We start from the raw sequence: 14,967 nt of genomic DNA on the forward strand, positions 1-14,967 counted from the left end.
TCCTCAGCTTCTATACCTCTATACAGGGAGTCCTGAAAGAAAAATTCTCTGTAACTATGTCTCTGTAGAAACTGCTGTTCTGCCAATGCTTGAGATCTGTAAACAGACTCTGTATGCCCAAATTCACAAATTCTGTGACATTGTCTGATTTAAAAAAATTAATTAATTATTTATTTTTTAAGGAATACAAATATCATAAGTACAACTTTAGGAATATAATTATTCTTCAAACCATACCTGCCCTTCCATCCCAACTCCCACCCACCTCCTCCTCCCTCTCCCCTTCCCTGTCCCATTCGCCATTAATATTCATTTCCAGTTAACTTTGTGCACAGAAGATAACTCTATACTAAGTAAAAATTTCAATAGCTTACATACATGCACATACAAAAAACTGTTTAAAAATTAGATTTATTTATTTATTTGACAGGCAGAGTTAGACAGTGAGAGAGAGAGAGACAGAGAGAAAGGTCTTCCTTTTTCTGTTGGTTTATCCCCCAAGTGGCCGCTACGGTCGGTGTGTTGTGGCCGGTGCACTGTGCCGATCCAAAGCCAGGAGCCAGGTGCTTCCTCCTCGTCCCCCATGCGGGTGCAGCGCCCAAGAACCTGGGCCATCCTCCACTGCTATCCCAGGCCACAACAGAGAGCTGGACTGGAAGAGGAGCAACCAGGACAGAATCCGGCACCCCAACCGGGACTAGAACCCAGGGTGCTGGCACCGCAGGCAGAGGATTAGCCTCATGAGCCACGGTGCCAGCTAAGAATTAGTTTTACAGTTAACTCTTATAATACAATTCATTGATGACAGAGGTCCTGCATGGGGGGTTAGTGCACAGTGACTCCTGTTGTTAATTTAACACTTAACTCTCTTATGTTTGCTGTCAGTGACCACCAAGGCTCTTTTCATGAGCTGCCTAGGCTATGGAAGCCTTTTGAATCCACAAACCCCATCAATATTTAGACAAGGCCATAAGCAAAGTGGAAGTTCTATCCTCCTATCAGAAAAGTACTTTCTTCTTTGATGATCTCTTCTTTCCACTGGAATCTCCCCCACTGAGGTCCATTTTTTAGGACATTTTTTGCCACAGTGTCTTGGCTTTCCATGCATAAAATGCTCTCATGGGCTTTTCAGCCAGATCAGGAGCCTTAAGGGCTGATTTTGAGTTCAGAGTGTTACTTAAATCAATTGTCATTCTATGAGTCTGCTGTGTGGACTGCTTCCCATGTTGGAACATTCTCTCCTTTTTAATACTTTTTAAAAATTAATTAATTATTTAAGGAATACAAATTTCATTAGTACAAATTTATGAATATAGTTATTATTCCCACCATACCCGCCCTCTCACCTGCACTCCCACCTTCCTTCCTCCTCCCTCTCCCCTTCCCAGTACCATTCTCCATCAAGATCATTTTCAGTTAACTTTGTACACAGAAGACCAATCTATACTAAGTAAAGATTTCAAAAATTTTTTTTTGTAGGTACGATTAAAGTTTATTAAAACAAAAAAGATCTGTACATGGAACCAGAAATACCTTCTTTAGGGTTTTCCACACAGGTATAAATACACCAATCTATAAGGGATTCTAGCTATATTTATAGAGACCATTGTAGTTTAATTTACATCACATAGTTTACATAGCTACAGCATAGTTTCTACGCTAAATTTTAAAAAATAGGGAAACAAGCAGAGAATCAGCAAATACTCAATAGTCACAATTGTTTTACATTTTTCCATAACAAAGTTTATAATTTTTCATTAAGATAAATAATTAAAATAAAAACAGTTATATACACAAATCTATTACTTTGCTTTTGTTTGTTTTATTTATTTTTTATTTTTATCTTAATTTTTAATTAGTTTTTAACAGATTCAATGTGTTTTGTAGATATTACTCTTTTTTCTTTCCAACATAGAGTACTTTTACCATTCAAGTGCCAGTGTACTCTTGCTATACATGAACACATTCTGGCTTACAATTTTTTTTAAGATTTATTTATTTACTTAAAAGGCAGAGTTAGAGAGAGACAGAGGCAGAGAGAGAGGTCTTCCATCTGCTGGTTCACTCCCCAAGTGGCCACAACAGCCAGAGCTGAGCTCATCCGAAGTCAGGAGCCAGGAGCCTCCTCCCGGCCCCCCACGCTAGTGCAGGGGCCCAAGCACTTGGGCCATCCTCCACCGCTTTCCCAGTCAGGCCACAGCAGAAAGCTGGACCGGAAATGAAGAAGCCAGGACCGGAACTTCTGCCCATATAGGATGCCTGCGCTGCAGGCAGTGGCTTTGACTCCTACACCACAGCTCCCTCCCCCCCGTAGATATAATTCTATAATTCTATAATTGAACACAATGATATTCCTTTCCTCTCTCCCTCCCATCTTCCCTTCTTTCTTTTTTTCTTTTTTTTTTAGTTTTTGAGATAACATATTAGGTTTACATTACAGTAAAAAGACTTAATACTTGGCTAGATAAGAAACTTAACAAGTAAAAAGCAAAAAGACCCTAGTTTAGTGGGAATATAGGCAATGGCTATAAACAATAATTGAATGGAAAAATGACCATTTGACCCAAATACAGTAAATTTTAAAATAATCACAGATCATTAAAACTATAGTAGTATAACATTCCTAACCGATGGTTTTACAAATGTATAAAAATCTTACAAAACTTCACAGCAATACTGATACAGACATTTCTTTTTTCTTTCTTCTTTTTTTGTTTGTTCTTTTAAATTTTAGCTCCCACACATAAGGGAGAACATGTGATATTTGTTTCTGGAAGATTTCAAAAATTTGCACACACACACAAAATTGAGAACAAGTATAACATTTAACTGTCATACTACAACTCATTGAGGACAGAGGTCCTGCATGGGGAGTTAGTGTACAGTGACTCCTGTTGTTAATTTAACATTAACACTCTTATGTATGTCATCAATGATCACCCAAGGCTCTTGACATGAGATGCCTTGGTTATGGGAGTCTTTTTTTAAAAAAGCTTTTATTTAATGAATACAAATTTCATGGGTACAGCTTTAGGAATACAGTGGTTCTACCCCTCCCCACCCTCCCACCCCCATTCTCATCCCAACCTCCTCCTCCCACCTCCACTCCTATCCCAACCTCCTCCTCCCTCTCCCATCCCATTCTCCATTAAGATTCATTTTAATTAACTTTATAAACAGAATATCAACTCTATACTAAGTAAAGATTTCAACAATTTGCACACACATGCACACTTACACACACAAACACAAAACAGTTTGAGAACAAGTATCACAGTTATCTCTCACAATACAACTCCTTGAGGACAGAGGTCCTGCATGGAGAGCTAGTGCATAGTGACTCCTGTTGTTAATTTAACAATTAACACTCTTATGTATGCTGTCAGTGGCCACTGAAGCTCTTGATATGAGCTGCGTAGGCTACTAAAAGCCTTGAATCCGTCAGTATTTAGACAAGGCCATAAGCAAAGTGGAAGTTCTCTCCTACCTTTAGAGAAAAGTACATCCTTTTTTGATGGCCACTTCTTTCCACTGGGGTCTCATTCACAGAGATCCTTCACGTGGAATATTTTTGCCATGGTTTCTTGGCTTTCCATGCCTGAAATGCTCTCCTGGGCTTTTCAGCCAGACCAGGAAGCCTTAAGGGCTAATTCTGAGGTCAGAATGTTCCTTAAAGTGATTGTCATTCTATGAGTCTGCTGTGTGGACTGCTTCCCATGTTCAAACATTCTCTCCTTTTTTATTCTACCTATTATTATTACTAGGCACTTGATCCTATTTATATGATCACTTTAACACTTAATTCTATGTATTTGTTCGCTTTAACACTTGATATGATCACTTTAACACTTAAGATGGCATTTTTTCCACCCAGCTTAATGGGATTTGGGGTCCCATGACAAGTTTTTAAACTGTACCCTTAGAAGTAAGTCCTTAGGAATGTATGTAGAACTATACAGCTTTATCGCTACAAACTTCCTTCTCCCTCTCTTATTCCCCTCTTACTGTTTTTACTGAGATCCATTCTCAATTGATTTTATACACATATGAGTAACTCTATGCTAAGTAAAGAGTTCAACAAATAGTATGAAGAAAAAAAGGTGAAAAAAACAAAAAACCAAAACTGTTCCCCGACACTCAACACAAGGACAGCTCAAGTCATCCCTTCTCAAAGTGTCAATTTCACTTCTACAGATTTTGTTTTAGGTGCTCTATTAGTTCTCACAGATCAGGGAAAACATATGGTATTTGTCCTTTTGGGACTGGCTTATTTCACTAAGTATGATGTTTTCCAGATGCACCCATTTTTTGCTAGTGAACCGATTTCATTTTTTCTTTACCACTGTGTGAACATATCCCATGATTACTTTATCCAGTCTTCAGTTGATGGGCATTTAGATTGATTCCATGTCTTAGCTATTGTAAATTGAGCAGCAATAAACATGAGGGTATAGATCACTCTCTCCACTTTTTAAAAACTATCTTCTCCTAGACAAGAGCAGTAAGCTCTCTCTCTTCTCCATCATCTTGGGACCACCCCCAAACAGCCATATTTCAAGACAGAAAATTCAAATGGCTAACAAACTCATGAAGAAATGCTCAGAATCACTATCCATCAGGGAAATGCAAATCAAAACCACAGTGAGGTTTCATCTCACTCCAGCTAGAATGGCTTTCAACAAATACTGGTGAAGATGTGAGGCAAAAGGTGCCCTAATCCACTGTTAGTGGGAATGTAAGCTGGTGCAGCCACTGTGGAAGGGATGGAGATACCTCAGAAATCTGAATATAGACCTACCCCAATACTCAGCCATCCCACTCCTGTGAATATACCTAAAGGAATGAAATCAGTATATAAAAGAGTGGTCTGTACCCCCATGTTTACTGTAGTTCAATTCACAGTAGCTAAGATATGGAATCAACACAGAAGTCCATGTACTGAAGACTGGATAAAGAAATTATGGTATATGTTCACCATGCAATACTAGACAGTGTAAAAAAATGAAATCTTGTCATTTGCAACAAAATGGATGCAAGTGGAGACCATCATACTTACTGAAATAAGCCAGTCTCAAAAAGACAAATACCATATATTCTCCCTGATCTATGATAACTAATAGAGTACCTAAGAGGTAATCTATAGAAGTAAAGTTGACACTTTTAGATGCAATGGTTTTGAATAGCCCTTGTGTCAACTTGGAGGAATAGTTATTTTTTTCTTCTAAGTATTTGTTGAACTCTTTACTTAGTGTAGGGTTAATCATATGAGTATGAAGTTAATTGAAAATAAATCTTTGTAAAAATAAGAATGGGAATATTAGAGGGAGGAGGAATATTAGTGAGAGTGTGGACAGGAGGGAGGGGAATAATCACAATGAAGAATCACAATGTTCCTAAATTCATATATAGGGAATGCATGACATTTGTATACCTTAAATAAAAGGTTTCTATGTTAAAAAAGAAAATGTGAGATATCTATATATACACATACATATATATACACACATCATACACCCACATACATACATATCTATCTATTTATACATATATATACACACACACACTTTAATAGTATTCAACTATAAGAAGAATGAAATCCTATCATATTCAACAAATTGGTTGATACCAAAGGACATCAAGTTGAATGGAATATATCAGACATAGAAAGACAAATACTAATGTTGTCCATTTTATGTGGCAACTAAGATTAAAAAATCAGTCTGAACACAATGTTAATTACTGGAAGCTGGGAAGGGGAGAGCTAAAAGGAAATTGGATTAAAAAATAGGAGAAGCTGGATGTGGTCCATTAGTTGTGACAAATATACAAATATGAGATTTTAACAGGGGAAGTGGGGGTAGGGTTATATAGGAAATCACTGTAGTATTACATCATAATTTTTGTTTTATAAATTTAAAATTAATGATAAAATTAAAAGCTATTGACAAAAATAAAAAATATGAAAAAAGAATTGAAAATTTAAGAACTAGAGAGAAAAAATTGTTGGTTATTTGAATATGATAGTTTTGTCTACATAGAAAATCTCATAGAATCTACAGATAATCCATAACTTCCTCAATTCATCACATGTGTTTTAATCGTCTGGAAAATGCATAAATAAAGTGTGGCATACACAAACAGATCACTCTAGCAATTAAATTGAACTATTTCTGAATATATCATCCTGGATGAATTTCTGAAACCTGATAAATGGAAAAAGTTAATTTTAGGAAGTTCCATATAATCAGACATTTATGTAAAATTTGAAGACATACATAGATAAGTGTGTTGGTTCTCTTTTGCTGTTGTAACAAATTACCATCAATTTAACAACTTAAAACAGCACCTGTTGGTTATCTCATCGTTCTGTAAGTCAGAAGTCTGGGTACATGGTGCTCAGGTACATCCCGACAGTCTCAAAAGGAGTAAATCAACATGTCAGCAAGGCTGAATTCCTTTCTGGGGAACTGGGAATGAATCTGCTTCCAACCTCATGTTGCTGGCTGAAGTTTGTTTCAGGTGCCTTTTTTTGGTAAAGATTTACTTATTCAAATGAAAGTCACAGTTGGGGGAGGGGAGAGAGTGAGAGAGGGTGAATGTTCTTCCATCTGTTGGTTCACTTCCTAGATGGCTACAAGGGCGGGGCTGTGCCAGGAGCTTCATGCAGGTTTCCCATGTACTTGGAAGGGGCCCAAGTACTTGTGCCATCTTCTGTTGCTTTTACCAGCTATTATCAGGGAACTGGATTGGAATTGGAGCAGCTGGGACACAAATGGCTGCCCATATGGGAATCTGGCACTGTAGGAGGCAGCTATGCCACAACACCACCCCCGAGGTCCCTGTTTCTTTGCTGACTATCAAGTGTTGTTGCTCCTGGAGACTTGCCCACATTACCGCCCATTCTTTCTCTGTGTCCCTCCTTAAGCAATGATGGGCTGAGTGTTCTCATGCTTCAAATGTCTTTGACTTCCACTTCTGCCATGTTCCTCTCAAATTTGTGGAGAAAGTTCTCTGTTTCTTGTGCCATGGGATTTCAAATCCCATTAAGTTGGCATGTACCAATGCCATCTTACTAGTCAAAGTGATCAGTTTAAGTTCATAACTGATCATAAAGATAGGATTAAGTATCAAAGGGATCACATAAATGAGACCAGTGTCTGCTAATAATAACTGATAGAATTAAAAAGGAGAGAATGATCCAACATGGGAAATGGAATACACAGCAGACTCATAGAATGGCAGATGCCCTAAACAGCACTCTGGCTTCAGAGTCAACCCTTAAGGCATTTGGATCTGGCTAAAAAGCCCATGAGAGTTTCTCAGGCATGGAAAGCCAAGACACTGTGGCAAAAAAAATGACCTAAATGAAAGATCTCTGTGAGTGAGATCCTAGCGGAAAGAATGGGCCATCCAAGAAGGAGGTACCTTTCTCTGAAGGGAGAAGAGAACTTCCACTTTGATTATGGCCTTGTCTAAATAAGGTCGGAGTTTATGAGCTCCAGAGGCTTCCATAGCCTTGGCAGCTCATGACAAGAGCCTCACGTGAGTACTTATGTCATAAATAAGAGTGTCAATTGTTAAATCAACAACGGGAGTCACTATGCACTTACTCCTCACGTAGGATCTCTGTCCTTAATGTGTTGTACTATGAGAATTAATGGTAAAACTAGTATTCAAACAGTACTTTATACTCTGTTTTTGTGTGGGTGCAAACTGTTGAAATCTTTACTTAGTATATACTAAGTTGATCTTCTGTATATAAAGATAATTAAAAATGAATCTTAATGAAGAATGGGATGGGACAGGGAGTAGGAGATGGGATGGTTTGCAGGTGGGAGGGAGGTTATGGGGGAAAAAACTGCTATAATCTAAAAGTTGTATTTTCAAAATTTATATTTATTAAATAAAACTTTTTAAAAAAAGTTCTCTGTTTCTAAGGGCTCATGAGATTAAGGTGGCCTTCTAGATAATCCCCCTATTTTAATGTCTGTCACCTTAATCTGCAAAGTCTTTTTCCCATGTGAGGGAGCATATTCACAGGTTTCATTGAAGAGGGTGTGGACATCTCTGGGGAGCCATTTTGCTCACCATAAAAGGCTGTTTTCTGACTCAAGGATATTAATTATTGATGGGTATGAAATAAGAGATTCAGGGGTGGTGCCTGGTTTGCATCTCGTTACATCACTTCCAATTCAGTTACCTGAAAATGTTGCACCCTGGGAGGCAGCAAGTGATAGCTCAAGTGCTTGGGTTCTTGACATCCAAGAGAGCGACTTGGGTTGAGTTCCAGGATCCTAGTATTGGCCTGGCCCAACCCCAGCTATTGAGGGCATTTCAGGAATTAAAAAAAGGTATCACAATGTAACTTCCTATTTTAAAAAGAGTATGAAGAAAATATGGTAGAACTGTAATAAATAAAAATAAAGTCATACCTTTTCATATGACGGTACAATCACTGAAAATTAAGATATTAATTAAAATATACCAAAATTAAATATAGATTAAAATTAAAATAGATGAATTAATTCCAGAGAAAGTGCAATTACACTAACAAATCCTCAGAGTAATATCAGACTAATAAGACAGAGGACAATGGAATGATATCTTCAAAGTACTGAATAAGGCCGGTGCTATGGCTCAACAGGCTAATCCTCCACCTAGCAGCACCGGCACACCAGGTTCTAGTCCCAGTTGGGGTGCCGGATTCTGTCCCGGTTGCCCCTCTTCCAGGCCAGCTCTCTGCTATGGCCCAGGAGTGCAGAGGAGGATGGCCCAAGTCCTTGGGCCCTGCACCCCAGGGGAGACCAGGATAAGCACCTGGCTCCTGTCTTCGGATCAGCGTGGTGTGCCAGCCACAGTGCGCTGGCCGCGGTGGCCATTGGAGGGTGAACCAATGGCAAAGGAAGACCTTTCTCTCTCTCTCTCACTGTCCACTCTGCCTGTCAAAAAAAAAAACCCAAAAAAAAAACAAAAACAAAAACAAACAAAAAAAACCGAAGTACTGAATAAAAATTTCCCTATTAGAATTTACATTTAGTAATTATTTTAACAATGAAAACGAAATAAAAGATTCAATAGAAGGCTTACACTAAAGGGAAATTTAAAAGGAGGGCTTTGGGGAGAAAGAAACTGCTCACAATATAAGTTCTTATTTTGACATATCTTCCAATTCACTAGAATTTCTTGGCTTTGTCTAATTTGTGTCCAACTTTTCATTGAAATCTTAGTGTCAGCTATTAAGCTTTCCAGCTTTAAATGCAGAAAAATTGATTAAAAAATAAATACTTGGGTGAATTTAAATTATTACTGATCACAGAATGCCATATATGTAATAATTATGCGTTAAAATATATAGAAGTTCTATTCATGACAACAATAGATTAATATAAACACTTGTAAATCACTTAGGTTCTATGGTAATCCCAAGAGGAATCATCTAGAAACTGTTTTCAGCTAATGAGTTTGCTTCAGGCTGAGCTTTCTAGCAATTAGGACTGAACTGGCTGCCCCCAGGGCTTTTAGGTCCTGTTTTGTCATCCTATTGACCACGTTATTCAGTAACCTTCTGGTTGGCTTCTGAGCTTCCTTTGGTAGTATAGTGCTCTTAGCAGCATAGTAACTGTCACAGAGAGATGACTGTGCAATCGTGTTAGCAGAAGTATGAAAGAAGTTGCTATAATATTTGTTAAGAATATGAATTTTCCAAGTTTTCCTTTTCATTGTAGTTTTGTGGAGTCATTAAGGAATGAGAACAAAAATGCTATCAAAATTGAAAAAGGCTTTTGAAAATCTTTATTTACAGGAGATTTTGAAGAGTGAGTTACATATTTCTCTTTATGTCCAGGAGTTCTTAAGTAGAAAAAAAAAGCAATGTCAGTTCACAAGAATAATGAGTTGTGGTACATTTTCTCTCTTGTGAGATTTTCCTGCATCGAGAGGAAAATTCAACCAACTTAGAAAAACAAGATGTGTTCTGCACCAGGAAAAGACAAAAATATGGTAAAGTTTCCCCTCTGTCTTTCTTTTTTTTCCCTACAGGCAGAGTGGACAGTGAGAGAGAGAGAGACAGAGAGAAAGGTCTTCCTTTGCCATTGGTTCACCCTCCAATGGCCGCCGCGGCTGGCACGCTGTGCCGGCGCACCGCGCTGATCCGAAGACAGGAGCCAGGTGCTTATCCTGGTCTCCCATGGGGTGTAGGGTCCAAGCACTTGGGCCATCCTCCACTGCACTCCTGGGCCACAGCAGAGAGCTGGCCTGGAAGAAGGGCAACCGGGACAGAACCTGGCATCCCAACCTGGACTAGAACCCGGTGTGCCGGCGCGGCAAGGTGGAGGACTAGCCTATTGAGCCGCGGCGCTGGCCACCCTCTGTCTTTCAATAGGTTTTCTTCACTACTGCATTTCTCTCAATTTGTACCACTTTCTGTCATTCCTCCATCAAGCATTTCTTTTCCATTTCAGTCTTCTTGTCTGATCTTTGTTCTCCTGCATTAAAAGTCGTGCCCCCTTCTTTCTCTCTGATACGATGTTCAATTCTACTACTTAAGATGTTTTGGTCTGCTCCCCAAAATCGCTTTATTCCTCTGTGAAAATTAAATAACCTCTTATACTGGGGGCAAAGAAAAAAGCTTCTTTAGCACCTTAATTGACTTCAGCACTGTAAGTAATATGTTAAAGTCCTCACAAACTTCAAAGGTAGTTATTTTATTTACTTATTTTTTTCAATTTATTTGAAGGGGAAGGATGGAGGAAGGGAGAGGGAGAGGGGGGAGAGGGAGAGAGGGAGAAGAGGAGAGAAGATGAGAGGGTGAGAGGGATAGAGGGAGAGAGGGAGAGGAAGTGAGGGAGAGAAACTGTGCTGGTTTTAACATGAGTAAAAAGATAGAGCAGAACAGAAAGGGTAAAAATGGTGTAGTCAGTAGTGTTGAGGAGTTTTCTTGTGTTTATGATTGTTGCCAGATGAGAGTAGGAAAAAAATGTCCTATGGAGATTTGATGGGTAGTCTATGTTTACATATGGTATAAGGGCACGGACAAGAGCTGAATTGGAATAGACCAGACTTGGATTATGTATAAAAGCAGAATGATCATTCTTTTCCCATATTTGATCAACAGTTTCTCACAATTACTTACACAGCTGGCTTTGCTATCTGTGTGCTGCCTTCCCTCTCATTGTTTTCACTTGTCTTTACAAGTCTCTGACCACTATGTCTTCCTGCTTCCTACTACTGACATCACTTAAGACTTTATTGAGAAAACAAAAGTATTGGATGGGAGCTGTGTCCTTCCTGATAGCAAATTTACTGACTCACTTAAGGCCATGTTCTGCTTCTTCTCTAACACCCGACTGCCTCCCTCTCTGAGACACCATTTCTACGATCCCTCCTGCAATGTTCTCCTCTCTACTAGATCACTATCAGTAGTTTACAAATGTCCTCTAGTAGCTTTAGTAATAAAGCAGCAACAAAACAACAAACTCTAAGACAATAAAGAACAACAGGTGAAGGCAGGTATGAGAAGCATGTGTGGAAACTATATTGTGTTTCAAATAATAGACTACAAGGTCGTAATGATGTAGGAACTGGAAACTATTGTAATAATTAATGCCTGAACACTAAGGAAAGTAGAGAGGGAGTAATTGTAAGGTTTTTGGAGGTCTTGCAGAGATTTTCACAGTATTTGAGAATCTAAAGACTTAAAGAATTTTACTATTTCTAAACTTGAATTTTGGATGCTATATGAAACTATGAATAGATAAGAGGGTTAAAACCTTTGTATATTTTCTAGGCCTAAGGAGAGACTTCAGCCAGTTTGTTTTTTATATGCCAGAGAAAACATTGCAGGTCATGAGAAACCACAGCGTCTCTGAATTCATCCTGCTGGGTCTGTCTGCTGACCCCCAACTGCGGACTCTGCTCTTTATGCTGTTTCTGGTGATTTATCTACTGACCCTGATGGGAAACCTGATACTGCTGCTGGTGATCAGAGTTGATTCCTGCCTCTACAAACCCATGTACTTTTTTCTGGGCCAGTTGTCCTTCTTGGATCTCTGCCATTCCTCTGTCATTGTGCCCACGCTGCTGGAGAGCCTCCTGTCTGAGAAGAAAACAATCTCAGTAGGGGGCTGTATGGCTCAAGTCTTCTTTGTGTTCAGCACTGGGGGCACTGAATCCTGCCTGCTCACTGTGATGGCCTATGACCGATACGTTGCCATTTGTTCTCCATTGCTCTATGGCCAGGTGATGAACCAACAGCTGTGTATAGGGCTAGTATGGGGCTCATGGGGGTTGGCTTTTCTGGATGCTCTCATCAATATTCTTGTAGCTCTCAATTTAGACTTTTGTGATGCTCAAAATATTTACCACTTTAGCTGTGAGCTGCCCTCTCTGTATCCTTTATCTTGCTCTGATGTGTCTGCAAGTTTTGCCACCCTGCTGTGCTCCAGCCTTCTGCATTTCTTTGGAAATTTTCTCCTGATATTTGTTTCCTATGTTCGCATTTTGTCCACCATTCTAGCCATCAGCTCTACCACAGGTAGAAGCAAAGCCTTTTCCACCTGTTCCTCTCACCTTATTGCAGTGATCTTTTTTTATGGTTCTGGGTTTCTCCGTTATCTCATGCCTAATTCGAGAGTCACTGAAGAATTAGTGTTCTCTTTGCAATACAGTGTGATCACTCCCATGCTGAATCCCCTCATCTATAGCCTGAAGAACCAGGAGGTAAAGGCAGCTGTGAGAAGAATGTTCAGAAACCATTCCCTGTGTTTCAAATAAGGGACTACAAGGTCAAAATGATGTAGTAACTGGAAAGAATTACAATAAGTAGTGCCTGAACACTCAGAACAATTGTCTGATGTCTGGATCAGAAAGATACCTTACACTTTTTCTTAAGAATACTTGAGAAAACCTGGAGAGTTGTGTTCTAGGATGATACCAGTCTAGACTGCTCAGAGAAAGTTAGGTGGATAAGGCAAATCTCGTCTTGGCATTTTTATTGTAATAATATTTAGTTTATTTTACAGTTTGGTTGTTATGGTTTGCTCAGTCTATCTTTACTATTCTCCTGGAAACTGAACTTCACTTGTTCAATATAGTTTAAGAGAGACTGTTCATCATAGTCTCCCAACTTCCTCCTTTCTTTGTCCCCTCCTCCACTCATTATTCACTCATTCTTGGGACAGTGTCTGGCATAGGGATGCTTTCATGGTCAATGTGGTATCATTCGCCCTGAGGTGTTTTAAACTCGAGATATTCAGAAAGGCAGAGGTCAGTTTTTTTTTTACAAACTGTGTAAGTGCCCCTGCTGATAAGATCACTAGTTATAGATTATTTTAAAGGCCATATTTATAAATATGAATCATAAGAGCTCATTATTAGATATTTGCATCATGTCATGCACTATGCTAAGCAATTTTATACATTATTCCATTTAAGTATTATGACAAATGCATTAGATAAATGTTCTAGTTATCCCTATTTCAAATAAAATGAAATTGACTCAAAGAGGTAAATGATGGGATTGGAATTTGAAACCAAGGCTTATAACCAAAGCCTGTTTTCTTTACCATCTTTATACACTGGCTGTCTGATAATTTGGTCTCAGTTCATGAATTTAATTTTAATGATTTATTGTTGTCTTGTTTTGCCTTGCTTTAGTGTATCAGAATTAGATTCTGTCATTTGCAAGGAAATGACCTAAAAGATGTATATTGGTACTACAATGGAAGCACAGATAGAGATATCCAACAACAATTGGGGTAGCTGAAGTTGATTATTAGAACTGGGCATGTCTGATAGAGACTACAAATAACATATTTGTTTATCTTGATTTAAACTATTTCCTAAATGGCCATCCATTCCTTACTGTGAGGGAACCCATGATTAAAGATATTTCTGTATCTCCTACACATTGCTATACAAATTGCTCTGCCTGCAATTCCTGATGACACTGTAGAAAAGACAGAATATGAGAATGCAAGGCAAGTACTGGATAGAACTTGTGGCAAATACCAAACAGAATTTTAGGAAATATCCCATAGGTTGTGAAAAGCACTTGGAGAGTTAGTGAAATGGAGATTTGCCAAAGGCATATGGACTAAAATCATCATGGTCCTAATTATGAACTGGAAATCATTATGCTAAATGAAATAAGCCAGACCTATGTCTCTTATATGTAGAAGTTAACAAATAGAGTATAAAAATAGTGTGGATGTCATATTGTTTGGTATGTAGTGATAAATATTGCTCAGTGAATTGTACCAGGTATGTGACAATATATTCTTCTATGGTCATGAATCCCACATTTTAATATTTATATCTTTTAGGAAAAGATAGTGCATATTTACATAAGTGTGTGTGTGTAAAGGTAAATATGAAGTGATATGGAAAATGGTGGAAACTGTTAAGTCTTAAAATTAAAACATGAGCGACTGGTGCTCTGGCGTACTAGGTTAAGCCTCCACCTGCGGTGCTTGCATCACTTATGTGTGCTGGTTTGAGTCCTGGTAACTCCATTTCTGATCAAGCTCCCTGACAATGGCCTGAAAAAACAGTAGAAGATGGCCCAAGTGCTTGGGCCACTGTACTCATATGGCGGACCTAAAGAAGCTCCTGGCTCCTGGCTTCAGATCAACCCAGCTTTGGCTGTTGCAGTCATTTGAGGCATGAACCAGCGGATGGAAGACCTCTCTCTCTGGGTCTCCCTCTCTCTGTCTATAACTGTGTCTCTCAAATAAATGAATCTTAAAAAATTAAAAAAATTAAAGATTATTTATTTTTGAAATTACATATTTTTAAAACTTGCAAGTTATCAGTTGTTATTTTTCCTTTACTTTGCAGTCCTCAACAGTAAAGAATACAAACTCAAAGGGAACAGGGAAATTTTCTTTTATCTTCACTTCTTTTTTAAAAATACTAATTGTTGCTAACATGCATGTTGCGCAATGTATATCCTTTGAATGTATAAGTTAT

At 38.6% G+C, this 14,967-nt stretch overlaps 1 protein-coding gene across 1 annotated transcript; it reads left to right on the forward strand.

The window, feature by feature from the left end:
* The first annotated feature begins 11,844 nt into the window (after positions 1–11,844).
* Positions 11,845–12,771, forward strand: LOC133768087 (olfactory receptor 8S1-like). The gene has a single exon (XM_062202496.1). It carries the CDS (start codon positions 11,845–11,847, stop codon positions 12,769–12,771), a length of 927 nt encoding a protein of 308 aa, XP_062058480.1.
* The last annotated feature ends 2,196 nt before the right edge of the window (positions 12,772–14,967 follow it).

Source organism: Lepus europaeus, chromosome 10, assembly GCF_033115175.1.
Source record: "Lepus europaeus isolate LE1 chromosome 10, mLepTim1.pri, whole genome shotgun sequence".
Classification (NCBI taxonomy): domain Eukaryota; kingdom Metazoa; phylum Chordata; class Mammalia; order Lagomorpha; family Leporidae; genus Lepus; species Lepus europaeus.

Excerpts from the sequence above, each read along its gene's own strand:
- LOC133768087 (XM_062202496.1), top strand. The coding sequence starts at position 11,845 with ATGAGAAACCACAGCGTCTCTGAATTCATCCTGCTGGGTCTGTCTGCT.